At 40.7% G+C, this 27,647-nt stretch overlaps 3 protein-coding genes across 3 annotated transcripts; 1 reads left to right on the top strand and 2 right to left on the bottom strand.

Moving 5' to 3' along the window:
- Positions 1–3,553: 3,553 nt before the first annotated feature.
- Positions 3,554–8,940, bottom strand: LOC134210685 (dosage compensation regulator). Its single transcript, XM_062686883.1, has 6 exons — positions 8,622–8,940; positions 7,965–8,490; positions 7,060–7,233; positions 5,447–6,990; positions 4,858–5,354; positions 3,554–4,787 (listed from the first exon to the last, which is right to left on the bottom strand). Exons 1-6 carry the CDS (start codon positions 8,707–8,709, stop codon positions 3,840–3,842), a joined length of 3,777 nt encoding a protein of 1,258 aa, XP_062542867.1. The 5' UTR covers positions 8,710–8,940; the 3' UTR covers positions 3,554–3,839.
- Positions 8,941–10,705: 1,765 nt separating this feature from the next.
- LOC134214956 (uncharacterized protein KIAA1143 homolog) lies at positions 10,706–11,520 on the top strand. Its single transcript, XM_062694231.1, has 3 exons — positions 10,706–11,000; positions 11,058–11,187; positions 11,259–11,520. The coding sequence occupies exons 1-3, from the start codon at positions 10,887–10,889 to the stop codon at positions 11,435–11,437; spliced, it is 423 nt and encodes a 140-aa protein (XP_062550215.1). The 5' UTR covers positions 10,706–10,886; the 3' UTR covers positions 11,438–11,520.
- Positions 11,521–15,682: 4,162 nt separating this feature from the next.
- On the bottom strand, positions 15,683–23,283 carry LOC134209158 (uncharacterized). Its single transcript, XM_062685141.1, has 4 exons — positions 23,244–23,283; positions 20,158–23,034; positions 19,735–20,052; positions 15,683–15,766 (listed from the first exon to the last, which is right to left on the bottom strand). The coding sequence occupies exons 2-4, from the start codon at positions 22,300–22,302 to the stop codon at positions 15,683–15,685; spliced, it is 2,547 nt and encodes an 848-aa protein (XP_062541125.1). The 5' UTR covers positions 22,303–23,034; positions 23,244–23,283.
- Positions 23,284–27,647: the final 4,364 nt, after the last annotated feature.

Here is a 27,647-nt window from a genome sequence, read left to right as displayed (position 1 = left end):
CGTTCGCCTGACAACACCGGTACGCCACTCTTGCTTATTGTGCAGCCCGAACTATCAAAGTTTACATTGCATCCTTCATCCGTAATCTTGCTCACTGACAGCAAATTACCCGTAAGCGTCGGAACGTAAAATATTTGTTCAATGCTCACAGTCAAAGCTTTTCCGCTCCTATTGAAAGTACGGAATTTGCTAGATCCGACACCAGCAGCTACAATTTTGCTCCCGTCTGCCAATCCAATACTCATCGATGTGGGGTCGATGTGCTCCAGAAGCGAAGCATCACTGGTCATATGTGACGTGGCCCCTGAATCAAGGAACCATACCACACTTTTCGAACCATCAGCCGCCAACCCAGCAGCAAGACACACTTCATTTTCTTCATCGCTCCTAACCGCCAGATTCGCCTTTTGATTAGCACTCATTTTCTTTCCGTCAGTCCCACTTTTATCTTTTGCTTTCCGGTCCTGTTCAAGCTTCCGGCAATCCCTTCGTATGTGGCCGGCTTTGCCACAGTAGTGGCACACTTTCACTTTCGGTTTCTTCTCCTGTTCTTTGTTAGAAATCTTCAGTGCCTTTTCAACACCATCTCTGTCACAATTTTTGTCCATGCGCTTCCGCCACTCATCCATCAACTTTCCTTTAACATAGTCCAATGTAAGGTCCGCCTCCGGGCGGCTCTCCAAAGCCGTGATTAAGCTATCATAGGAGTCATTTAAACTGGACAAAATGATCGCCACTAACCAATAATCCTTCAACGGATCGCCCATGCTGGCCATGCGATTATGCAGCTGCGTAATATCTGCTAGGTGATCAGCCATGTTCCCATCCTCCGGAAGCTGCTTCCGGATGAGCCTTTTCAGAACATGAATCTTCGTAGCCAACGTCGATCGGGAGTGATGTCTCTTCAGTGACACCCACATCTCATGAGCTGATGTTGCCTTTATCACATGACAGGTCTGATTATCTTCGATGGACAAACCGATCAACGCGCGCGCTTTACCGTCCTGGGTAATCCAGGCTGCGTCAGGTTCGGCTGGCTTCGGTTCATCGACGACTTTCGTCAATCCGTCACGAATCAGCAGCAGATCGATGCGAAATCTCCATACTTCGTAATTAAAGTCGTTCAGCTTTTCCACTGCGAGGTTCATGTCGGCGGCCATTTGCTTTTTCACACTCCAAGAACGAATATAAATGCCACGCCACTCCGACGAACTCACTGATTTCCCGGAAAAACGCGATTAAACAAGCTCACGGCACGATTTTTACTTTTCCGCAGCACAACGCGAACGCGAAACGGGGCCCATAACCTTTTAAAGGAAGGTTCGGACGTGAAAAATAATGAAAACAACGATTACTTTTTCAGAAACTTTAATTTAGGTTTACGATTTAACAAAGATGTCTCGCGAATGAATTATAAGATTGAAAAAAAACACGCTCATAGCTAATACACAAAAATAGGTATTTATTATAGTGCGGCAAGTGTTGCCAATTTCTATTACCTCCCATATATTTTGTATTCCTCATATCGATCCTTTCAATATCGACTCATGGAGGTTTGACTGTAGTTAGAAAAAAAAGTTGTTGAATTCCCTTCCAAATTTTAAATTAAATTTTGGAATAATTTCACACTGAAATACCAAAGGAAATTGCAATAGAAGTTTCCAAAGGCGTTCTTGGACGTGCTAGACGATGGAGGTGTCATCTGCGAACAGAGACAGAATGCCGCCATCTGGAGGTTCTGGCATGTCAGAGGTGAACAGATTAAACAGCAGGTGCCCGAGGATACTGCCCTGGAGGACGCCTGCGATGATGTCGTGCGCATTGAAACTCGCTACGCTAATTGAGACCCGGAATGTCCTTGCCGATAGGTAATTGTTGATGATCTTCAGGTAGCTGGGAAGATTGTAGCGTTGTAGTTTGTACACCAGGCCATCATGTCATACATTGTCGAATGCCTTCTCAACATCGAGTAAGGCCATGGCGGATGTTTTTGAGACAAACTTGTTCCGTCTGAGGACGTTGGTAACTCGAGTCAGTTGGTGTACGGTTGACCGACCGCGACGGAAACCAAACTGTTCCTCGAGCAAGATGTTGAGATTTTCGGCAGACTCAAGTAACCGGTGATGAATAGCTTCGATAATCCTGAGAGAAGACTGATGGGACGATAACTTTTGGGGGAGGAAGGATCCTTCCCAGGCTTCCGGATGGGGATGACTTTCGCTGACTTCCAGGACGATGGGAAGTAGCTGAGCCGAAGACATTGATTAAAGATCAGCGAGAGGTGCTCAAAGAATGGGGCACTCATGTGTTTGAGCTCGAGTTTCAGGATGCTGTCGAAGCCTGGGGCCTTCAAGTTCTTCGATGATTTGATATAGGCCGTCAATTCGCCAGCTGAGATCTCCAAGTCCTCCGAAAAATCATTGGGAATCAAATGGATGTTGATAGCATGCTCAATGACAACTGTTTCGTGTGGACTGACGATGTTCTGCCCAAGATTGTGTGCGCTGACGAAGTGACGACCTATTTCAGCGACCTTCTCTGTAGGAGTTATCAAGCGATCCTTAGAGCCATTAATGTCTAGTGGGATCAAAGGTGGAATGGGCCGAGGCTTGGATTTTAGTATTTTGGTCATTTTCCAGAACGGCTTAGTACAATCTGGGAGAGTGCGGATCTTATTCGAGAAATCGTTATTTTTGAGGTCCACCATTCTGGCCTTGATAATTTTTGTGATTCGATTGCAGCGTGCCTTAAGCTCAGGTAGTCCAGTACGCTGAACCTGCCTGCGAGTGACATTCCGCAATCGCATCAAATCTTTGGTGAGTGTATCGATGTTTAGGGTGTTGCTTACCTGCCCAGCCGTCGATACATGTTGCTCTCGGTCGCCTCCTTGATGGAACGCAGCTGACGATCGATTGCTTCAGGCGTTACCGGCCGCGCCTTGTAGTCGACGTTGTTGTCCACGCACCTTTGGAACCGGCCCAAGGCGACTCGGTGGTATTTTATCCGGAACTGCTGTTGCCCACTTCCGCCGCCATAGGATAGTGATCTGAACTGAGCTCCTGGTAGACGACCGGCTGCAAGACGTCGAGACCTGGTTGCGAGACCTGGTCGAAACGCGTTTTGCAGCCGCGCAGCCGAGTGGCGAGCTGCGAGAAGATCGGCATCAGTTGCTCCGGGGTGTACAGCGGAGCAGATTCTTCAGGTGGGCCGTTTTCGTTCTCCGGCTGCCGACGGAACCCAGGAGGAGGGAGCGGGGGCCATTCGCTGGTGGATGGTGCTGATGATACGTGTCTGCTCCCTTAAGGGCTTTCAGTAGGTATGAATCGTTTGTTGTTTCGCTATTCGGTTGAGTAATATTAACTTTGCAATCGTGTGTAAGCTGATGGTTTGGAATTTTAAATCACTGTGGTTTGTGTGAGAGTTTTCCCATAGCTTACTCCGTTACGAACCACGATTAGGTATCTCATCTCCTCGTAACGAGTAACGGGTTAGTATGTAGAATAACTAATAGTAGGGCTTTCGTTCTTTCATGATAAAATCTAAATTGACATAATTCTATTAAGTTCGAAGATATAATTTAATTTCTTTTTTTTACCAATAATAAATGCCGCAATTATTGGCATGACATACAGTAGTACATATGGATATTGCAGCTATCCAAATATCGTCATTTCAAATTATTATGGTCATACATCATTGTCAAGTATTTAACACTTGCTCATTTACCGCTACAACTATTTCACTCTTGTTTAAATTGAACATAGGAAAAGTGTTTAAAAATTATCCTTTTAAGGTGCAATATCTGGATTACAACATGTGATATTTAGTAAGACTTTAAATTACCAACGACGGCCGCCACCAAAACTTCCTCCTCCATAGCCGCCTCGATTTCCGCCATAACCTCCCCGATTTCCGCCATACCCACCGCCATACCCACCGCCATATCCACCACCATATCCACCGCGGTTTCCGCCGAATCCACCACCTCCGCCTCCACCGTTGTTGAAGCGAGGACCACCATTTCCGAACCGATTACCGCCGCCGCCATTATCCGAACGAGGGAATTTGTTCATATTGGACCGGGCCTGATCCAATGGCGTTAAACCGGTTTCTCGCCTAATTCCCTCATCACCTGCGCTGAACGCACACAGATCCTTAACCACATCGATCAAGTTCTGATAACGCTCTTCCAGAGCATTGGCTTCATCGGGATTTTCCGAGACCCTAATCAAGAGATCCTGCAGCACTGGCCGAAGGGTAACAATCAGCGCAGCTTGGTGCGGATCCATTTCGAAGTTCATCCAGTTGTCGATGCGGACCATGTTATCGACCCATTCAACTTTCTTGCTACCGAACAGCAGGATATGGATCGGGGCCACCATCGACATCTGTTTGCAGGAGACCGCTCTGGTACGAATCTTCTCCCCGAACACAAACATCGGATAAGGGAACGTAACCTGCAAGTTGCTGCAATTGACTGAGGTCTTGTGAATCAACGCGGCTTTTGATTCCGTGGTCAGCACTTTGCGTTTCTCCTTGTGAACGCAAAGGTTTGGATAGAGTCCGACACAGAGAAGCGACAAAGCCATATCCAGCCGTGGATCGTCATCGTCTTGATCGAAACCCATTTCAATCATAGTTTCTTCGGGAAAGCCGGCCTGTGAGAGCAGCTCCAGTAGTTGACGTTTGGCTTCCGACATGACACGAAGTGTGGACATCTGCAGTCCCTTCCATTCGCAGAATTGAATTTCTGCTTCCTCACTGCGACGACGTTTGTCGCTCCACATCTGTGAACGAAATTGCGAATTACAAATTGGTAATGATGAAGTGGAAGAGCAGAAGCTTCGATAAACTTACTCTGTATGCAGTCAACATGGCAACGTAGTCCGAGTTCCTCTTTCCGCTGAGAGCTTTCTGATGGGTCATCAAACGACGCTGTCCAACGTCCAGTTGAAAGATTTCCGAGAACGTTCCCGAAAAAGCGGCCATCGTAGCGACCGGGTCACACACTCCGAACAGCGTACTCAAGATCATCATCTTACCCAGTCTGGGCTCGATGGGCAAACGAGCCAGGATGCGCCCGAACGGGGTCAACTCTTCGGCAGCATCCAAACACTTCATCTCCTTCAGCATAACTTCCGCCTCGATAACGGCATCCAGTGGCGGCGGTTCGATGGCTTTCGACAGGAACTGTCCGATCGAACCTAGCCGGAGCAGCTTGATGCTCAAAGCCAACTCGTGCAGCGGAGTGCGGAACATCTCCGGTGTCATGTGTTCGTCCAACTTTTGGAACCGCGCGCGAGAGCAAAGTGTAAAGCACTTTCCAGGGCGGACACGACCAGCACGACCTTTTCCTGTTTTAAATGATACAAAACAATATGGACAATTTAGCGATTTTTGGAAAATGAATTCATGTCAAATAACTTTATTAGATTAAATTACTTACTCTGCTCCAAATTAGTCCTGGCGGCCCAAACCGTGGCATAGCTGGTCATGTTGTTGTGTGAAGTAAACAGCTTCATTCGCGCCTTGCAGACATCGATCACGAATACCACATCGTCGATGGTGATCGACGTTTCGGCAATGTTCGTCGCCAGGATGACTTTCCTCACGTTTCCAAAATGGTCGAACACCTTACGTTGGTCCTCACGTGGCAGCTGCGAGTGCAGCGGTAAAATAATACATTTCGATCCGCCAAACTGTGGCTTGCTCTGCAGATACTTCATAAGTGCGAAAATGAGATTCCAACCCGGCAAGAAAACAAGCACAGCTCCGGGCACGTTTTGCGTATCGATAAAATTCAGCAATGATTCAATCAACTCAAACGACACTTCCGATTCCGAGAGGCGAGCCATGGCGTTTTTCGTCTGAACGGAGTATTTATTCTCATCAATCACTGTGTTCAGATTGGAAGTGTCTGCTTCACCGGTGATCTTGACTGTGGTATCTTCACCGCCTTCATCATCATCGTTTCCGCTGTTTCCACCGCGCTTACGCTTTTTGTTGTCAATGGGTGGAACAAAGCTCACCAGTTGGATACAGTCTTCCAAGTAGAACTGTTCAACGGGGAAAGTCCGTCCCACAACTTCAATGCAAGGACAATTTCCAAAGTAGTCGGAGAACAATGTCGTATCGATGGTTGCGGACATGAGAATAACACGCAGATCCGGATAGGTGTGCAACATATCACGCAGCACGACCAAGATGAAATCGCTGTTGACGTCGCGCTCGTGAATCTCGTCCACAATGACGTGAGACACACCACGTAATCCGGCTTCCAACTTCCTCAGCAAAACTCCAATCGTACAAAACATGATCGAACCGTACGGTCTTGGCAAAACTGATTCAAATCGCACTGAATAACCAACTGCCTCACCCAGATTCTCGCACCGTTCGTTGGCGATTCGTTCTGCAACACTGACGGCACTAATTCTCCTTGGTTGAGTTACAGCAACGTTGCAGTACGCTCCCTGTCCGGAATTAATGTAGTCTTCCAAAATAAATTGGGCGATTTGTGTTGTCTTGCCACAACCGGTGTTGCCACGAATAAGCACAACTGGATGCTCATTGATTGCTTCCATAATCTGATTTCGCATTTTCGCAATGGGGAGCTCTGACCGAGCTCGCATTCGCTCCTGCAATTCCTGGTCCTGCTGAGCACGTTCTCGTGCTCCGTTCATCAAATCATCACTCAACTGGTCCAACGTTGCCGTGGCCAAATAGCCCTCGTCGATGTTGCACGCAGTCCATGGGTTCCAGTTCGGCACCGGTGGAGACCACGGAATAACCGACGCTTGTTGATTCAGATTCACCGATTGCGGCTTGAAATGCACGTCATCCGATGGATGCAACAAATTGATCGGCTCGGTAGGGTCTCCCTTTTGTTCAATGTTGACCGGTTGGATTTCGACGTCTTGCAAACACCGCTCGATGCGTTGCTCCAATTGTTGTGAAATGCGAACAGGATACGGCTTCAGTTGTTCCTGGTTCCTGAGGGGTAAATTGGAAAAACACAAATGATCAGTTACTTGATCCAAAGATTGGACAGTCGAAAATTACTTCGCAGTTTTCAGGTTGCCTCCGTATGCCTCGATAACACCCAAGTGGAACATCTGGCGGATCAGAGAAAGGGCACAAGACTTGCTGGCCGATTGTTTGTTCGATCCGGACTCACGTCCGGTGATGCCTCGGTTCAATTGCTTGACATAAATAGTCAATTCGGCCATGAAGCTCCTGCAATGACGAATAAAAAAAAAGATTAAAATCCGCAACAAACAAGGGAATTCGAGGTCACTTCGTAATCGAGTCAAGTAAGATGTTGTTGGAATTTTAAGGAATAGTAATGTCGCATCTTCTAGACTCGAGAAAATTCTTAATCGTTTGATAATTCACAGTATTTTAAAACCACATACTTACCGTATAATTTACATTCCATCCTAAGCACCAACAACTCTGCATCTCACAAGTGCAGCCTCCGACGAATCATAATCCAATCCACTCCGATAAGCCACACGGGGCACCTTTAGCAACAAAACGAAGAACAACAAAGATCATTTCAATTGCTTGCCACTTGGTCTCAACTAAATATCCTGTCGATGACTACAGGTCTGCTTATCATCGGTACAGGAAAATCCTACTTCAGCAAGAATTCTCCTCACGATGATAGGGAACTTCGATGTTTCTTTTTATCGGAGTTTTTTTTTTTTGTCTCTTGGCAAACATTTGTCACGCTCTATGTTGCATCGTAGGGACTTGCTAAATCGGTAGCCGCACTCGTGAGATGATTGACCATTTAGAGTAGTGTTAGCAAAAAATATGAGTTCTTTTTGAGAACACATATTTTTTTATTGACAGAAACAATAAAAGAAGTAGAACGCATTTCTCTTAATTTCAAAAACAACGAAATAAAGGGAAATGAAACTCCAGAAACAAGAATGGAAGGATTTTTTCAACGATTGATTTACCTGTTATGATCCGGCCCAACGGCGGTGTACTTATATTCCGGGTTCATTTTGTTCATCTGCAGCCATTGGTTTAGCTTGGGTTTTGCATTTTCAATTGTCCAATTGCCGTGGATTCCTGCGTTAACGTCCAACGATTCAGCCGACTCCATGATGGCTGCCTGCTCGGCCAGCTCCTCCTTCGAAGGATTGTACGTATTGTCCCGCACGAACGGTCTGTACGCTTGACCAAGATCCGAGGGGCCGAAGCCACCCTTGAACACATTGGCCGGATTAATGTTCATCAACGACGGTGGCCCTCCGGATGAAGGAGCACCATCAGTGCCGCCGCCGCCACCAGCAGCTGCTCCATTATCGTTATCCGAGGGCACATCCGATGAGGCAACCTTTCCCGAACGCACCAGATAGTTAACAAAGTCCCGGGCAGCGTTGCGTTCGGCGTCCTTCTTGTTGGTTGAGTTACCGGCACCAACATAGGCCACTGAAGGGATGCGCACTTCGCACAGAAACCGTTGACGGTTCTTTGGCCCTAGGAATTAAATTTTGAAAAACAAATTGGTTGAAGGATAATATATAATATTAATATATGTAGGTAAATTATATCCGGTTAAAATTATTAAAATACAGCGATAGCCTAGATTTCTTTTTATATTTGCTTACCTGTCGGCCTCACTTCAAATGAAGGGGATGAGGAAGTTTTCTGGCACCATTCGTAGAAAAACGATTTTATATCTTTCGTAGCCGCCATGATGCCGATCAATGAACCAAGCTAATTTTCCAAATTGATTTTTCCACACAAGTAACACTTCTCACTAAATACTAACTGGCGGAAACTTGCTTTTGTCAACAGCGCTTTACGTTATCAAGCTATTTGGACTAAATAGCAATCAACTAACAACGGGAATTTCACTTAAAATTATAACAAACCCACTACCTTTGCCACTGAAGCCGAGTCCGAGCGAATGATATTTTCTGATGCGAAAAAAGCGAATGGCAATCTTATCTAGATAACTTTTGACTTTTGATCGAAATGTTCCCAAAGGTGAACGCACCTGAACTACACTCAGGCAAATTGGCTATCGAATATCATAATTTTGCCTTTTTCAAATTTTCCACAAGTTTTTTTTATTTTGAAATTTAAAAACTTATTAGGGTAAAGTGCCCAATAGTGGACCCCCAACCAATAGTGGACCCTCCAGACATTTTTTCATTATCAAAGCACAATGGAAACATTTTGCTATGAAATTCCATCGGGAGAACCTACCTTACAGTCCTGCGATTTGATTACATGCATTGAAAATGCTATGGAAAGTAAAATTAGTTGAATTTTTACAATTCTATAAAAAATAAACACGAGAGTGTCCATTATAGGAATATTTTGGGGGGTCCATAATAGGGAAGACGAACGTCCCGAAACGAAACATGAAAATCAAATGAAGTGTCGACTATAGGGAAGCAAATTCCTATTATGGACCCCCAGGGGGTCTACTATAGGGCAAATTTAGTCCAACTTTAGAATGTTAATTTCAAAGAATAACGTCGAGTATTTGAGTGTTTTATGTATGTATCGTGAAGAGGAGATGCAGAGCTTGATATTAGATATCACACAAAATTAATATTTTGAAAATTTCCACTCCTTATACCAGGAAGAGCAAAATTTCGCTACTAGGGGGTCCACTATTGGGTATTTTACCCTATGAAATAAATTTTCATGGTCAATACAAAACATAACATTTTCTTAAGGCACATTTATGAAATTACAATGAACGCTGTACGCTAGACATGAATTAATCCACTTCTCCAAAGCCAAATAATTCACCCACACTAATGTCACTGTGTAGGATGCATAAAATAAAAGGGGGTGGTAATCCTGTTGCAGCAAAAACGTCACAACTCGAATAAAAAAGTCCAATAGAATTACAATAGAAATTGTTGTAACAAAACGATAAATTTAATTGTAGTTACAATAAACTCTATTATTGCTCACAATAGAATAACAATTAAGAATATTGTTTTCCACCATAATTCCTATTGTATACAATAGAAGAACAATAGAAATTATTGTTTTTCAATAAAATGTATTGTAATTTTATGATATTTTAATGTAATTCTATTGTATTTTCTATTCGGGAAACACTTCTTGATGAATACAGTGGAATCACGCACACTTTTATTGATTTGGAAAACTCAAATAGGTGCTCGTAGTCTAAAGGCTCCGTCAGACGTTGCAAGCAAATCACTCGTGCGAGCGAATGATTTCTGAGAGCACTCGCAATTGCAGTCACACGTAGCAGTTTTTTACTTTGAACAAATGTCAGTTTTACTCTCATGCAAATATAAACAAAAACGAAAAACTTGTTTTTCGGCCACAAAATCTAATTTCATTCCTATTTTTGCAGTGCAACACTGCCACCTGAAAACGTTTTCACTTTTGCGAGCGAAAAATTTGCTAGTGCTGCACTAGCAAGCGCAATTCCGTTTCTGCGAGTTGACAAAACTTTTAACGCTTAGCAGTCGAGCGTTTGCTTAAGAGTTGTCATTTGTTTGCATGCAATCACTTTCAGTGTAGTCAGACAGGCAAATTTTTGACAGTTGTCACTTTCTGCGAGCAAAATGCTCGTTGCGAGTTGCGAGTTTTGCAAATTTTGCTTGCAACGTCTGAGGGCACCTTAATAGCCTATCAAACCCCACTATCCCTAATAACGCTGAATGTCAACGCACCTGAATGCATATATCAAACATCTCTCCACTTCTCTCCAACCTAACTGTTCTTGTAGTAAAAGAACTTTTGTTTATCAACAAAATTAAATTAACTATCATAGTACCATTCTCGTATAAATGTTTCTATTCAATTGCTATTACCTGCGAAGTTTATGAACGGATTTCTGATTTTAATATACTTACTATAATAATATTATTGTCACAATGTCCAGAGGACCAAAACGAAACGTTGCATTCATCAAACCGGAAGAACCGGACTTTCTGAAACGGATGAAAGCGCAAATTGGCTACAAGGAAGGACCAACTGTAGATGAAAAGGTAAACATTCTACAATTTCTTTCATAATACTTGACTTAACAAATCCGTCCTCAACAGCGCCGCAAAATTGAAAATTTCGAGGATTCCGACGATGACGATCGGGAGGAGCGAGAAGACGAGAAGCCCCAAGTTGTGGTTCTCAAGACGGGGGATCTCACCGCCGAGGAAGCAGTCGCTGCAAAGAAAGGTAGGATATCGTTCTTCAAGCTAGACAATCCAGAAAATGTCAGCGAAAATATCATTATGCACATATTCCAGAGGAAGATGAAAAACCAGCGGATCTCAACCAGAAGATTGTATTCAAATCGAGAAAACCCAAAACAGGAGGCAGCGTGGACGACATACAGGTGTTGGACCGGAAAGCCAAAAAGAAGAAGGAAAAAGAAGCCAAGAATAAATTGTCTTTCGGAGATGACGAAGACGAGCAAGACGAATAGGTAAGTTTGGTATTTAATTTAGATTAAAATCTAGTAAGATTAATAATAGAGTAGCAGCTTATTTAAAATATTGTTTAAATGTTCTTCATAAATTTATTGCATCATTATCAATATCCGAAATGCCATATTACCTATACTGCCGTTCTACACATAATTGTCCCATGTTACCTTTGATGAAAAAAATCAAACACGAGTCAATTTGTCCCACTAATTTCCATTCTTCTATCGAGGCAACTGAATAAATAAATTTCAGGATCGATTAGATCTTAAAATTTAACAAATAATTTTGGGATGTTATGAGCGTAGGCAGCACTTTTCCAGGACATAAAATGAATCACTACTTATTCAAACGGTTTTCAGTCTCTATAGGCGAATTCGAGAAGGATCCAGTGGTAGAGTGCGCTGCGAGAGTTTGGGAGAAAAGTCGTCAGAAGCGATTATTTACATTCAAAATCAAATTTTCTCCATAAAATTTACCTAATTTTTTGGCATATTGTCACATGTTTTCCACTGGCAATGGCTTCTTACAGTCTTTAAGCAACTGTTGAAGACGAATCCCACCTAAATAAGCCGCGAATTAAAAATCCGGGAATTCATAACCAAGATAGTGCGTTGAAGGCACTGCAAGAGATGTGCTATTTAATCGGAAAAATCATATGCAAGCACCCACCGGATGGAAGTTCATCCCAAAGAAAACAAAATTTTCTTCCAATTTGTGACTATTTCAGCTTTCATGAATGGTTGGATTAACCAGAAAACGCGAAAATCGTACTCCCTCCGTATGCTGCCAATGCACTTTTTTGGCCAACGACACTTTTTTCGTGGTTCTTGCGACGACCACCAGATGTCGAAATGATCGATGAGCTTTACTCAAATTCGCCTATTATCATCAAACAACAACTTCATGTTTTCAGTGGGACAAATTGACTCGAGTTTTAGATTTTTCATCAAAGGTAACATGCAGAGCCGTAGCGTGGACTCCCAGCGCCCTTGGCGAAACCTTTATTAGGCGCCCCTTACTCAGATGTTGAAAAAAACGTGCTATGAATTGAGCAGGGAGATTTAATTTTTTTTGCGAGGAGGGTCTAATGAATTTTTGCTTTATGAATTCCTAAAACCTCTATAACCTGCATATGTTCCAATAGGTAGAAAGTAAGGGTTATTAAAAGACCAGAACGTTTCTAAAAATCCGTTGATGTTTAACGATTTTCTGTAATAAACTAATGCAAGCAAAAAAAAAAGATCCAGATGTGTGTGGATTCACGACAAAATAAAAAGGATTTAGGTAATTGGGAAAATAAAATAGCTCTCAATTTTCGCTTGCTATTCGATTTTGATTGGTATCGAACTGTATCGAACAAAGTCACATCAAGAAGAACCCTTATATGAAGTGGATGACCATTAAGAGCCCCACACATAGCATACGTTTGCGTTGCGTTTAACAGTTTTCCCATGGGAAATATGTCAAACGCAACGCAAACGTATCCAATGTGCGCGACTCTTTAGCCCTTTCGATGACAAAAAATTCAATTCCGGAGTGGCTTGGTTTGCAAACACTACTGATCATTCAATGAACTTCAACTTTGGAGTGAATTTGTTGATTGTGAGAATAGCGATTGGTCCAAGTCGTATCAAGAACAAAACAATTCCGGAGTGGGTTGATTGATGGCCAGAATAACCAACGGGCCCTATTCAGATCAAGGTATGTGTTTTTGGAGTGGGTCTGACGGTAGTTTGGTGGCACTGTTTGTTTTGGATGAACCAATAAATTTCTACTTTAAAGAACCCAACAAACATTCACTAGTTTAACTAACATCAGTGTGATGATTCAGTTCAGCACTGTGTTGAATTATGCCTGTACTATTTCTTATCGCAACTTCTGTTCAGGCTTTGTTCACACAATTTTGGAGAAGTTATGGAGTACCAACAATCAATATGAAACTGGCGATATTTTCGTGGTTCCAGTTTCGCATGCTATGAACGATCCTTGGTACCCAGTAATGTAATCGGTAATCAGTACGTAGTTTTTTATCGTTTTAGAACATCGAAGCAATCTGTACTCTTTACTCCCATTAAAGACAATAGGGCACTGCACGGAAACATCTCTTTCTCTTTCGTTCTTCATAAATTTTGACGTTTACTGGCCTTGTTGTTTTCTAATTTCTTTGCAGCGAAAAGGAGACAAAGCAGTCCGTGCAGTGCCCTATTGACATTGTTTGTGTTATTTAGTAATCTCTTTTCTTCTGCAGCATTTGCGTGAAATGTCATTTTCTTCAACGAAAATGAAAGGATCAACCGTTCGCCTTACTTTTTATCACCCTGATCTCGGTGTTTTTTATCTCCAATTTGTTTTATTTTAGCGCAAACGGATCCCTATATTATAATAATATCAAACGAACTCATTGTAACGTCTACCGAATCCATTCCTGCATACCGCTCCGCCAGCGGTTATTTTGGACTACAAAATGCACGGAGGAACGTAACGCGTGGAGCCGATCTTCAAGAGCTACCGTGAAACAAGGAGGAGAATGCTCGAAAGTATGCAAGAGCAATTCTTGGAAGCACTTCCGGAGGAATTCCTGGAGGCACTTCAAATTCCTTACGATTCACCTTTTAAATCTCTTGCTATTTCCAATGGAATGGTATCAGTGGCCGATGGCTGGCCGGTTGATTATACAGTCGGTGATATGGCTGACGGACGGCCGGACGGAGAATTGGCCGACAGGTGGTCGGGCGACAATACGGCCAACAGCGGCTTGGACGAAGAGGTGGTCGGTGGGTTGTAAAGCCGGTATCAAACGACCGCTCGTTGAAACGTACGGCGGGAGTCCGACTATGTGCCGGACTCACGATTCTAGCCAGGCGACGAAGTTCCCAACCAATAATTCGAAGTTTGGAAATTTACCACCTCGTTATTTGGGAAAATGTCACGAATCACCAGTTCCAATGGACCAATTTTACAAGAAAGAAACACCTCTCTTTCCATGAAAGCCAGAAGTCACATTCCACTCAGTTGCTTTCGTTTTCCTTTCTCCAGCCCTTTGGCTTGGTACTCATTTGCCCACAGAAATCATGCGTTCAGTATTTCCGCCTTTAAATGTTGGTTCGCACTGGACAAGGTGCTCATTTTATTGGCTTGCGTTTCGACCACCCAAAGCAAGAAACCCACCGTTTGAAAAAAACAAATCTGGCAGAATATTCATCACATTTGAATTAACAAAAAGTATACAACTGTTACCGCCGGTAACAAACGATTTCAATTTAATTCGGTGACCATCTTCAACCGTAAAACATCTACATATGCAAGTGAAAACATCTATGATATACATATAAATGTGTTTCAACTCCGCAAGGCTTCGGAATTTTTAAAAGAAACTGAAACCCAACAACAACTCAGTAGTACGAGACTCAAGGCTGTAGTTAAGGCTACCTTACACCTCGGGAAAATTTTCCGCCGGAAAAAATCCGCGGACCAAATTCCCGAGGTGTGAGGCTACCTTTACTACTGTGTAACCGGAGGGGCTTTGCGGACATTATTATACCAAGGATACTATTCAATCAAGGCTCAACTGACAACTTGCATTTAGTATGGTGTAGATTTCAAAGGGCGCAAATGTCGATTAGGGATAATAAGGGACCGGACTGATTAACTCCTTTTATTGTATGTAGTTTATAGAATGAAGTTAAGAGATAATAATATTGATAAATTTGAATTTATAGTTTGAGCTACCGGTATGGGTTAGCTAAAATAGAACTGGTTTCTACCCAAACAGTCGTTTTATTTCTTTTACTTCAGAGCGAAGTCTCAGAGCAATGATATGCGCCCTCAGGAAAAGCTCGCGTATGAAGTGGACACATCCAAAGCGGATCTTCTTCTTTTCCATAAGAAATAGGGTACTCGACAAAGGCTTCGCCAAGAGCGGTGGGAGTTCACGCTTCAGCTTTGACTATAGTTACTTGAGATATCAATTGGATTTAGGTCTAGTATTGCAGTGTAAATATCTGTTGTTTCAGTTCTGCTTCAGAATTTCATTTCAAAATTGTTTCAGAAACATAAAATTTTACTTAGGATTGTAGAAATCTCTTTATTCTAATTGATTGCTTAGCGCACGAGCATTTCTTATGATAATTCAACAATAGGCGAAGAAATTAGTTGTTCAATATTTGCGTGCGATGTGAAAATGGGATTTTAGGGGAACAATTAGATATTTCCAATACGGAAGTGGGACAAATATGGGTGCTGGTTTAGCGAATCTGCACCTGCGGGAGCGCAAAATGTTGACTTTTGGGGAGTTGACCCATGTGGGCGGAAGTAGTGCGATTCTGCACCTGCGGGGGTGCAAAATGTTGGCTTTAAGGGAGTTGATAGTAGCCAACAGACTGTAAAGGTGTTCGGCCGTACGGCACACTATTTTTTTGTACACATACACGTTCACATCCACACATATAGCCTAAACAGACGAATAACAATTTTTGGATTTGGGCAAAGCTTCCTAGTTTTCGACCAAGTGTGACTGAGTAGGACGGATAGGCTGCCCCTATCTATGGAAATCTTTCAATGCGAACGATTAATTTGAATTTTACAGCCTACGAGAGTTTGAAAAAAATTAATAGCATTTGCAGTAGCTGCAGAATTGGAGGTATTCAAAATTTTACACAAAATGAATCTGCAGGAAAAACTGAATCGAAATCAATTTGTTCAGATGTTTATGGTGAGGGTCTATTTTTAATCCAACATTATTTGTTTTATTTATTTATAAGTAACGATAAAATTAACATAGAAAAATCCTTTTTTTCTTTTAAAATCCCAGTTAGGCATTGTACGCATGTGTTTAATTCATACGTATGGAAACACACAGCTAGCAAAAACACTTTTTGATTCGTATATGAAATTTTGTTTTTACAGCTTGCAAGCCTCACTCAAAAATGAATACTATAGTAACTATATAGGTAACTGGTAACGTTCAGTGTAGCTGGCATCGGTGGATCCAAACCACTGAAATTTAAAGATGTGATCCTTGGTCGTCCACGTTTCTCGGAATTCTCAAAACGTTTAACAGATGGGTCATATCCGGACGCTTTGAATTAGTGCTTAGATTAAAAGAATTTGAGCATAAGAACGATGGTAGTTAAAGAGATCTTTTACGAAAAATTCTTCGATGTTAACATGGTGACAGTTATGCAATGTTTGTCATCATTCTCGCCAAACAGAACCCATGATTAGCCAGCCGGAAGCTTACACAATTAAAATTGACATCCTTTAACGGGAATGGAGATGTGCCATCCGACGATCAATTGGAAGATTAATTTAATTTAATTTATGGATCATTCTTTGTTAAGTAATTTAAAGATACTAAATATATTCATTCAACACGTTTTGTGTTCGATGTCATCTAATTTAATGCGTCTGAAATTGGCCTAGACAAATCTTCAGTTATTACAATAATTTCAGTACGCTCGACGGGTATGTTTTAGTTTTTGTTCCATCTTTGCTGTCTCTGCCATCCAAGAAGATTATGGTCCTCACAGCCGTGAAATACTCAAAACGTACACCGACCATCATTATACTGTTCTGAATTCTTGCTTTCAAATTCATGATATCTTGTAGATTTTCATTTTCCACAGGTGCAAAAATATGTTTGTTTGTTGATAGTTGGGTTTTCGTTACTACGCGACGATAGAAGCAAGGGGCCCGTGGAAAGGAAAAATAAGCAATGTAATGATAACAATACAAGGGGATGGTCGATTTTGAAAATGTTTTGGGTACCGTAATCTTAGTACATTGGAACATTGGAACCATAAAATCAGTACTAATTTGTTCGGACCCCAACATCTTGATTATTATATCTACACTAATAAAATTCCAAATGTATTGCCTATTTGGAAAGAAAACATACTTTTCATAAGGAATAACGAACATCATTGTTATTTGCAGTTACATAAGCGTTATTATATACATTTTCCCTTTTATGTGGAAGTCTGTAACAGCTGTATGAACTCCTTATTTCAATTATGTGTGGGTTGTTATGATTTTGATTCGAGAAATCTAATAGTCAAAAATTATTCAATTCTACCAATGATGCTTATGTTTGAGCTAACAAGATATAGCAAAGAAAATGGAACACTTTCGGCTGGACTTCGACCTGTTTCAAAGGTATTTTTTAAACATTATTAACATATACTTCACCATACCTAAAATAATCGCAATGCATTTGTCTCAGGATCCTGTTTTTTGTTCCAAGGATTTTTTTTACTAAATCATGCCATCGGTTGGATACCTCGACTACTTGCATAGTTCCAATCTGAGGACGGTGGATCGCAACCGTCTTTACTTGGAACCCAAAATTTCCGTGAGCAAAACATAATGGAAAATAGGTAAGTTTATTTAGACAAGTTTCGGACAAAACCATATAAAACATCATGTTTCATTCAACTTACAGATTCCGTTAAGGCAGGTGTGGAAAAATTGTATCTGATCCGGCATATAGAATCGGGACGAAATACGCAGTGGTCGAGGAATTGGCGGCATGTACTCCAGTATTTTCGGAACTCGGGATATGGAAGACTCTACGCAAAGACCAAACATGTGCACATTTTCTTTTATGTATTTTCATTTGTATATTGGATACAAAATATATTTTTTCACCAGAAAATAAATAATCCGGGATGCCCCTACATTGAAAATGCTAATAATTTTTCAAAATAATCCAAATATATTATATTATACTCAAACATAACCTTTACGTGTGTGCCATTAATCAAAATTATTATGCTCAAACATAAAAATTATTGCGTTGCGCGACATAGGTTTTATTTGAAGAAAAATTATAGGTTTTATATTCCTCAAACATATTCATTATTAGTGGCTTCTAATTGCAAAAAATTATGTGGTTTCACACATATTAGGTATACGGAAATTTGCCTCGGTGTATGGTTATACAGCTACAACATCTCATTTTGAAAAACAGTTTTATTACCTGATTCTTTAAACCTCTAATAAGCTTTTTATTTAGCCTTAATTCAGCTACATGTAAATTCTTCGAAAATAATAACGCATTGAGAGTAACATCATCAAGATCTCCATTGAACGTATTGCAATTGCTATTTTCATATATTTATTTTCAAATTTTCCTAAATCGGGTCTCGAACTGCTGACATTTGATCATCCGCCGGTAACGTTGCCATCCGCGCCATCCTTGATTTGTAAGTTATGTCTTACTCATTGCAAAACATAAATAATCGTATGGCTGAATATGAATCATAATTGGACTTTTAATCAACTAGTCAATCTGTCAAACTACAGTTTGTTAATAACTGTACAAGATTTTTATTTCAACCATTGTTCAGCCAGTGATAACCATTCAACACTGGGAAAAATATAAAAAAATAATGTCAAAACGATAAAATAAAATTCGTCTCCAATGATGGGGTTTATTAATTTATGTTCGACCTTGCTCGGAATCTCTGAATAACCGGTTGCGATATTATTGTGCCATCAATACCACAAATGCAGCGAGTAAATAACGACACATATGTGACATATCGACATTTATTTACATATTAAAAAACAACTAGTTACATAGGAAATCTGTAACAGACATGCAATATGGTCGATTTTGTATATGAATTTGTTTGTGTTCGTTTCCGCACAACTTGAACTGAATTTTCTTCATTGCTCCAGCAATTTTGTTCGTTATAATCTCCAACAGCTTAGATCAGGAATCAATTATGTATCACGAAACAATTATGTATTGCCCCACGAATATAAAAAGCCTGAGTATTCTTGACAATTAATCCAACAATGTCTTGAAAATAAATTATTACTTTCCTATCCAAATATCATCAATTCAAGCCATCGCGATTTTCTTTCAAACGGAAAAAGCATAAACTATTATTATTATATTCTTGTGATTCCTCTACCGAATGTACTGAGACTTGGGGTGTTCGCGGGAGAGATAAATAAAACACTTGTGTACTGTTCGAGTGTCGAGTTGAGAAGACCTCAATTCGGTTTTATTTAGTTAAACGAAGCAGACAGCAGTGTTGCCTGCAGCGCTGACTGCCTGCTCAGTCACACATTTAACCCCGATAACTCGGAATGTATATAGAATATACATTAGTTCTTCCCTTTCGGAAAGCTCAAACTTTGTATGAACAAACGTTCAACATATCTAATAATTATTCATGTAACTTAACTCGAAAGGCTTGGTAGAGCCAGAAAGCACCACCAGAACTACACTATAACCAAAAATATTATAATTTTTTTCCGAACGCCTTGGTAGGCCAGAAAGCGCTACCAGATCAGATATTAATCTTCCGTTGTCGTTCCGATCCGGTAACAGCCCGACATTTAAATCGTCCATGGTTGGTATCTCGTTCTTAGCGACAATCTCGGATCCAGCGATAGCTCGTAGCGTCCATCCAGTTTTGGGGTCTTCATCAGCCAGCACCAGCCGACTACTCTTGGCTTCATTGACAGTCAGTAGCAGCCGACAAGTCCTGGCCCGAACCACAGTCATCGATGGTCTTAGCAGATCCGATAATCTTTGTACATTCTCAACGATCTCGTATTGATTCGGACAGGCAGTAGATGTCGCATTATTTCCAACCATGTTCTGTGAATAATATCGAGAAATTCGTTTTACAAATGATGATTTAACTTGTCGTTTGGTTGCTTGAAGTATACAATGCTTAAGCCGCTTAAAGTTAATCAAACAGACTAACACAAACTTCACGTTAATATATGCTGAAGGAAAATTGTCCTCCAATGTCAAGTTTTCAGGAAACAAATGCATCAGGTCTTCAAAGCTAATCTTGCATATTTTGCATAGAAGACCTTTCTCAAACGCTGTAACGCCTGGCAATCCAAAACAAGCAATAAATTTGATAAACTTTATCAAAATCACTAACCAGTTGTAAAATTTCAACCACCACTTTACCTCCACCCTTTTGGAGAAATTATTCACTGCCAAAACTTTTGTAGCAGGTTTACGTTTTGAAATTTTTATAATAATGTGTTGTTTTGGATTAATTGCCACACTTGCATAGACGTCACAAACAACAATAAAATTTGTGTCCATTCCAACAAAGTGCACCGTGGTTTTAACTATTCGTTTCATTCCAAAGACACCAATTTGGCTGCCATATAAAAGTTTTAAAAAATCTTGAATTGTCTGAAGTATGCTCACTTTGTCATGGAACAAAAAACACACGTCAAAAAATCTTAAAATTTGTCCATTTACCAAAATTCTCGCATTATCAGTTCTACCAAGCCCAACAGAATAAATCATTTCTTGCATAATATTATTATTTTTGTTTCCCCTGGCATTGACCAAAGATTTGTCAGGTAAGTTATTTATTTCACTATTCAAACACTCATCATATCCTGTGGGAACTGATATATTGAAAGCTATCCGCGAATAAAAACCATTTGCAAAATCCATTTCCAACGAAAGTCTGCACAGAATTTTGGAATCAAACAAAGACAAACTAAAAATGTTCTCCCTCGAACTGTAGGGAATGTCACAATCTTTATAAGTAATTGGAAAATTATTTCCTTCTTCACTATCAGCATTACACACAGCTTTACTCAAAAAATTGACAAATACATCACCAAGTTCAATCTTATCTGCAATTAGTGCTTTAATTTGTTTTCCAAAAATATTGCTTAATGGTAAAAAATCATCAAAACAAATTCTACAGTTGATGAGAAAATTATCTAACCACGTTCTACTCAGCAAATAAATAAACTGGTAGTCACAATCAAACACTAACAGCTGATTAGAACTTTTACACAAAGGTAGTTTGAATTGCAAGATATACACATTTTTGCTCATCACTGTTACCGAAGAGCTACATTCAACCTCCATCTGCACCAAATTATTTTCAATAGAAACATCTGGCAAACAGGAAATACTAGAATTATTGATGGAAGAAATATGCATACATTCCAATTCGAAATCATTTGCGTCATTGTTATATGGGTCACAATCCATTTCCCTCAAACTTTCCCGTTGCTCGGACAAGCTATCCGGAATCGGACTAGGTTTTTGGATGTAAACATGGTTAACTTCATCGTTCCTATCTTGCTTGAGTTTGTAGCATCTTCTCCGCACGTGTCCTCGTTGTCCACAGTAATTACAGATACGCTGATCCACAGTCCGTTGGTTTCCATCTAATTTGCTTCGTCGATGAGATGTACTTGCAGACGAACAGCGGTGCCTAAACTTCTGAGAATGGAATCCAAGTTGCGAGTTATGCTTATAATCCTCATTATTCGAATCACAAAATGGATACTTGGTACTTATTGAAGCCACAAAGTCAACATTATTGTTAATCAAACATTTTGTATGATAAGTCGCCATTTCCCACGAAGCGATAATCCTTTCAGCCTGTTTCAATGTTAGTTTATTTTCAGTAAAAAGGCGATGTTGAAGTAAGCCATCTTGTAGACCAACAAGAATGCGATCCAATATAAGGTAATCCTTTTGATCACCGAACTCACAATTTTCCGCAAGAACTTTCAACGAAAATATGTAATCACCGGCTGATTCGCCAGGTTGTTGCACCATTCTACTGAAATTATATCTGTGGAGTAAGACTGATTCATTATTGTCAAGTCTCTCCTTAAGCTTTTGAACTAACACTTCATAGGAAACTTCTTCCAACAATTCATCTGTAAGAAAGAGTTTACCTGCCATATCGAGCAAAAAATCACCTCCAAAAAATAACATCTGGTATTTTTTCTCATTTTCTTCAACTTTATTCACTCGGAAATGGCACGATAAGCGTTTAATCCAAGAAGCGAATGATTGACCCTTACGGTAGGGATCGATATTGGGAGCTACCACGTAGGACATATTCATCAAAATTTTAGAAAAAAGACAAAAACACAATATAATGTCACTCAAAGCCGTTTTCAACAAAAAAATGCAAACAATGAAATGGTTCAACACATTCAATACATTCTCTGACAAACATTCAAAGTAAGTTAGATATTGTTTTCTTATTGTGTTCTATATCTTTTGTTCAAACAATCAAAGCTGTCCACTCGCCATGCTTCAAATGAATAAAAAGGTTAAACGCACCAAAACACTATGATTTAGTTTTATTTTCTGTTCAATTGTGCAACTTAACTTGTCTTTAGCAAGCGAAAAATGAAATCACCAAAAATATTTACCAAATTTCCACTATCAACATGCCACTTTACTTGCACAAACTAATTACTTTTTTTAAACTGTGATTATGCGCTTATTCTTTGGCAATAGCGAAATCACCAATAATCAACATAACGAATAATAAAAATTCGATCATCCAAACTTCGCGGAGTTATTACTTTTCTCAATTAATTTCAATTACTATACTCTTGGCACAAACCAAAAAATGTTTTCACTCACCCTTTTGATCCGCTACTCTTACCTGATGCCACGAACAAACATCGAACCTTCCGGGCGGAGCGAAACAAAAACTGCAGCAACAATGGTTTGGCTGCTGTTCAACTTCTGTCGCTGTCCGTAGTGCGTCCGATGAAGGGAGCGCACCCGTAATAGAATTAAAATTTGCCGCACAATTCTTCCACCGTGCAGAATGATGAAAAACTGTTTAAAATAGAAAAGAAATACTCTTAACAACTTATCGAACAATTGTAGTACTTCACACAATTCCTGAAGAATAAAAATGTTTTATTAGGCTTTTATGTTTTCTTTTGTTGCGGGAAAAACCACGCCATAAACCAAATGGCCGTTCGGCTGGCAAAAGAACTCTTGCCACCACCGATATGACGCCAACCAATTAGCACTTTAATTACACCTCTTTCCTCCGGAACGCGAGACTGCCCAACCGATGTTGGTAGCGAATAGTGTCTCAGACGGTAAATCGAGTAAAATCACTTTGTCTAATGCTTCCGCACCGTAACCAATATTTTCCTCGTCGCCACTATTATATTCTAGTGATTCCTCTGATTCTATAACATTCCCCAGAAAACCATACCCCAGAAAACCATTCCCCAGAAAACCGTTCCCCAGAAAACCACTCCCCAGAATGTACCATTCCCCAGAAAACCATTTCCCAGAATGAAACATTCCCCCGAAAACCATTCCCCAGAATGCACCATATCCCAGAATTTTTTTCATACCTTTAAAAAGATTCCTGTAATGAAGAAAAAAGATTTTGGCAACTAAAAAACTGGAATAAAAAGAACGGCTCGGAAAAAACTACAAAGAAGTACAGTTCAATCTGATATAATAGCACAGACAAACAGACGTAACAGTTTGAACATTTTTCAGAAAAATCCATCGCCCAACTCCTCTGCTACCATCTTGCGAGCATGTTGCACGAAACAATGTTTCGTATGACATTGTCACCAGAAGGCGCTGGAGTGAAATGTCAAACTCGAAGGATTACGACGCTAGCGCCTCTAGTTGTGAAACGCGCAATCGATCAAATTCAAATTAGTCGTTGAAGTCATGGTCGATGGAAATTTCTCTAGTGTTACGTCTGTTTGTCTGTGATAATAGAATATGTTATACAAAGAGATGCCCTGTCTTAAAACTTAAACTAATGAATATTAGCATATGGTCCATGGTTCACCTTGCGGCGCAGCTTAGTCTTGTTGGTATGACATGACCGCTGGAAGGCTCTGCCACATCGAATTTCGAAATACTCCTTCTGATCCTGCTTATGAGTTGCTTCGTGATTTTGGCCTTACACACTTAATTTTTTTACCGGGATCTCAGCAAAATGTTGAACTTTTACCGAGAATCGCACAGCCGTGCCCCAGCAAACATGTTTTTTGCCGAGATTTCTGTCAAAATTGCTGATAATCAGCAAATAATTTGCCGAAAATCAGCTAACAAACGCTATTTTTGCCGGAATATCAGTTATTTATTTTGCTGGCGCACGGCTGTGCGGATTTTTGCCGAGCTGCAGAAATAAAAACTGAGTGTGTACAATTACCTTTGCATACAATGGAGCTTAGTTGACCAAAAAATGCTATGACAGTTTTCGAAACATGTTCGACTATGTACTTTTCCCATGGTCTTGGTTCACTTGTTTACGTATACTTTATTTTTATATATATATATATATATATACGTATATACGTATAAAGTATAAGTATTAATTTTTTTCAATGAAACTGTAGATTTTAATTAGTGCGGGTAAATTCATATTTCAAAAGAAGGCATTATCCACTTGTTCGCTATACTCCGTGCAAACGCGTGATTTGAAAGAAGGCGTATTTCAGGCAAATGTGTGAGTCTAAAGAATGTATCACTCATTTCCCTTTTTCCGAGCAAATGCGCATTTTAAAAGAAGGAATCATTCGTTAACCTTATTTCGGGCATATTCGTGCCTTTCAAGAAGGAATTATTCTTTCATTTTTATATTCTTGTGCCTTATTATGGACAAACGCGTGTGTAGCACAAACATATTAAAGACACCATATACAGGGAAAATGCGCATTTTAAAAGAAGGAATCACTGACTTAATTGCCTTATTCCAGGCAAATGCGTGGGTCCCTATTTGATTCCTTAAGGCCACCTTAAGAGCCCCGCACATAGGATACGTTTGCGTTGCGTTTGACATATTTCCCAGTGTCAATTTCTACAGTGTCTGTCTATACTCTCTACACCTCGGGAATTTGCTCCGCGGATTTTTTCCCCATGTATTTTTGCATATGCGATGTTTTCGGGATTTGGGCACGGAAAATCAAAATCCCGGCCCCATTTAGAATGCACGGGGACAAAAATCCGGCGGAAAATTTTCCCGAGGTGTCAGGTGGCCTTTAATCAAGGCAAGCTTCAAAATAAGAAGAATTTTTTTCTGTTTTGGGATGAAGTCAGAATAGACGTAACCATATACTATGCTAAAACCAGAATAGACGTGACCATGCTATGCGACGTGACGCGACAGTGCAGTTTGACAGTTCATTGATAATAATTGTTATTCCTTTGCGTGAGTCGCGTCGCATCGCATCGCACATCGCGGTTAGGGTGTGGCCAGAGTAGACGCGAAGTGCAATGCGAAGCGAAGCGTCCATACGATTTGACAGCTCCTTATTATTGATTGTTATTCTTTTGTATGCAATTTTCGCGCGGCGTCGCGTAGACGCGTCTACTCTGGCAGGCACCTTACTCTGGCGGGCACCTTATAGTCATTATGCCAAAAGGCACATTGTATTTGAAACTATAGTTTCTAATAATTACCACAATGGCCATTGCACATCCAACTCATCAAGACAAATGATTTTAATTATGGTGACTTATTATGAAACCATGTTTATCTATATATTCTGTTTTCTGGGGAACGGTACATTCTGGGGAATGGTTTTCTGGGGAACGGTACATTCTGGGGATTGATTTTCTGGGGAATGGTACATTCTGGCGATTGGTTTTCTGGGGAATGGTACATTCTGGGAAATGGAATTCTGGGGTATGGTTTTCTGGGGAACGGTTTTCTGGGGAATAGTATAGAACCGATTCCTCTACCGAATGTACTGAGACTTGGGGTGTTCGCGGGAGAGATAAATAAAACACTTGTGTACTGTTCGAGTGTCGAGTTGAGAAGACCTCAATTCGGTTTTATTTAGTTAAACGAAGCAGACAGCAGTGTTGCCTGCAGCGCTGACTGTCTGCTGAGTTACACATTTAATTCCGATAACTCGGAATGTATATAGAATATACATTAATTATAATGTTTTTTCCACTGTGCGATAGATTGGTAAAGGTGAAATCCAATGGTTAAGAAGGACAACGGTTAAGAAGAATGTCTAATGCTTGCTTATTAATCTACTATTCAAACTCAATTCGACCACCCTTTCAGTGCATCACATCATAGTCGAACAGAGAATTTTTAAAATCATTAGTTCAGCACATTGACAAAATTCCCCAATATGCTGAAATGTGATAAAACTAAAACGTTAGTTCGACCTCAAATAAAGTTGGTAAACAAATAAATAGTCCAAGTCGAATATTAGTTGGATCAAATGCTGAGATGAAATCTGTCTAGCGAATTATTCAGCATACATTTTATTCAGCTATGAAGATTGCAAATAAACAATAATTCAACTTAGATGCTTATTTGTAGCTTGTCGTTGTTTGTTGGGCACCCACCACGAGTTTCTATCGGTGGTGACGAAATCGAGGTGGTTGAAGAATTCGTGTACTTGGGCTCACTGGTGACCGCCGATAACGATACCAGCAGAGAAATTCGGAGGCGCATAGTGGCTGGAAATCGTACGTACTTTGGACTCCGCAATACGCTCCGATCGAATGGAGTTCGCCGCCGTACCAAACTAACTATCTACAAAACGCTTATAAGACCGGTAGTTCTCTACGGACACGAGACCTGGACGATGCTTGTGGAGGACCAACGCGCACTTGGAGTTTTTGAAAGGAAAGTGTTGCGTACCATCTATGGTAGGGTGCAGATGGCGGACGGTACGTGGAGGAGGCGAATGAACCACGAGTTGTATCAGCTGTTGGGAGAACCATCCATCGTTCACACCGCGAAAATCGGAAGACTGCGGTGGGCCGGGCACGTAGCCAGAATGTCGGACAGTAATCCGGTGAAAATGGTTCTCGACAATGATCCGACGGGAACAAGAAGGCGAGGTGCACAGCGGGCAAGGTGGATCGATCAGGTGGAGGACGATTTGCGGACCCTCCGCAGACTGCGTGGTTGGCGAAGTGCAGCCATGGACCGAGCTGAATGGAGAAGACTTTTATGTGCAGCACAGGCCACTCCGGCCTTAGTCTGATAATAAATAAAAAATAAATTGAAGGAAAAAAAAAGTGGAAGGAAAAGGAAGGAACAGGAAATGCAAATTGAAAGGAGCATGGAACAAGCTTCTGGGAAAGGAGTCCCAGATAAGGACTTCAATAAGCCAAAGGCGAAGCGTAAATCAAATACATATAGTTTTTGTTCGCGACTTAAAAATTCAAACCGTTATCTGATAATAGATGTACGGAAGTACTTTGTGTGAATTTGAGATAAATTCGCTCATTTAATGCCGCCAACTATGCGATCGCATTTGATCCAGTGTAATCTTTATAAACTGGTAATGCTTTTAGCGGGAAAGAGTATTTGAAATGATGGTATGCTGAATATGAGAATATGCATCGAGGGATTTCAGTAACGATGGCTAAATCAGATTAGGGAGAGGGGGGGAGATCAGTAACCGACTTTATGGCTTACATTGACCTCTCTTGAG

This window comes from Armigeres subalbatus, chromosome 2, assembly GCF_024139115.2.
Source record: "Armigeres subalbatus isolate Guangzhou_Male chromosome 2, GZ_Asu_2, whole genome shotgun sequence".
In the NCBI taxonomy this organism is placed as follows: domain Eukaryota; kingdom Metazoa; phylum Arthropoda; class Insecta; order Diptera; family Culicidae; genus Armigeres; species Armigeres subalbatus.
This window is presented reverse-complemented; position numbering and strand designations above follow the sequence as displayed.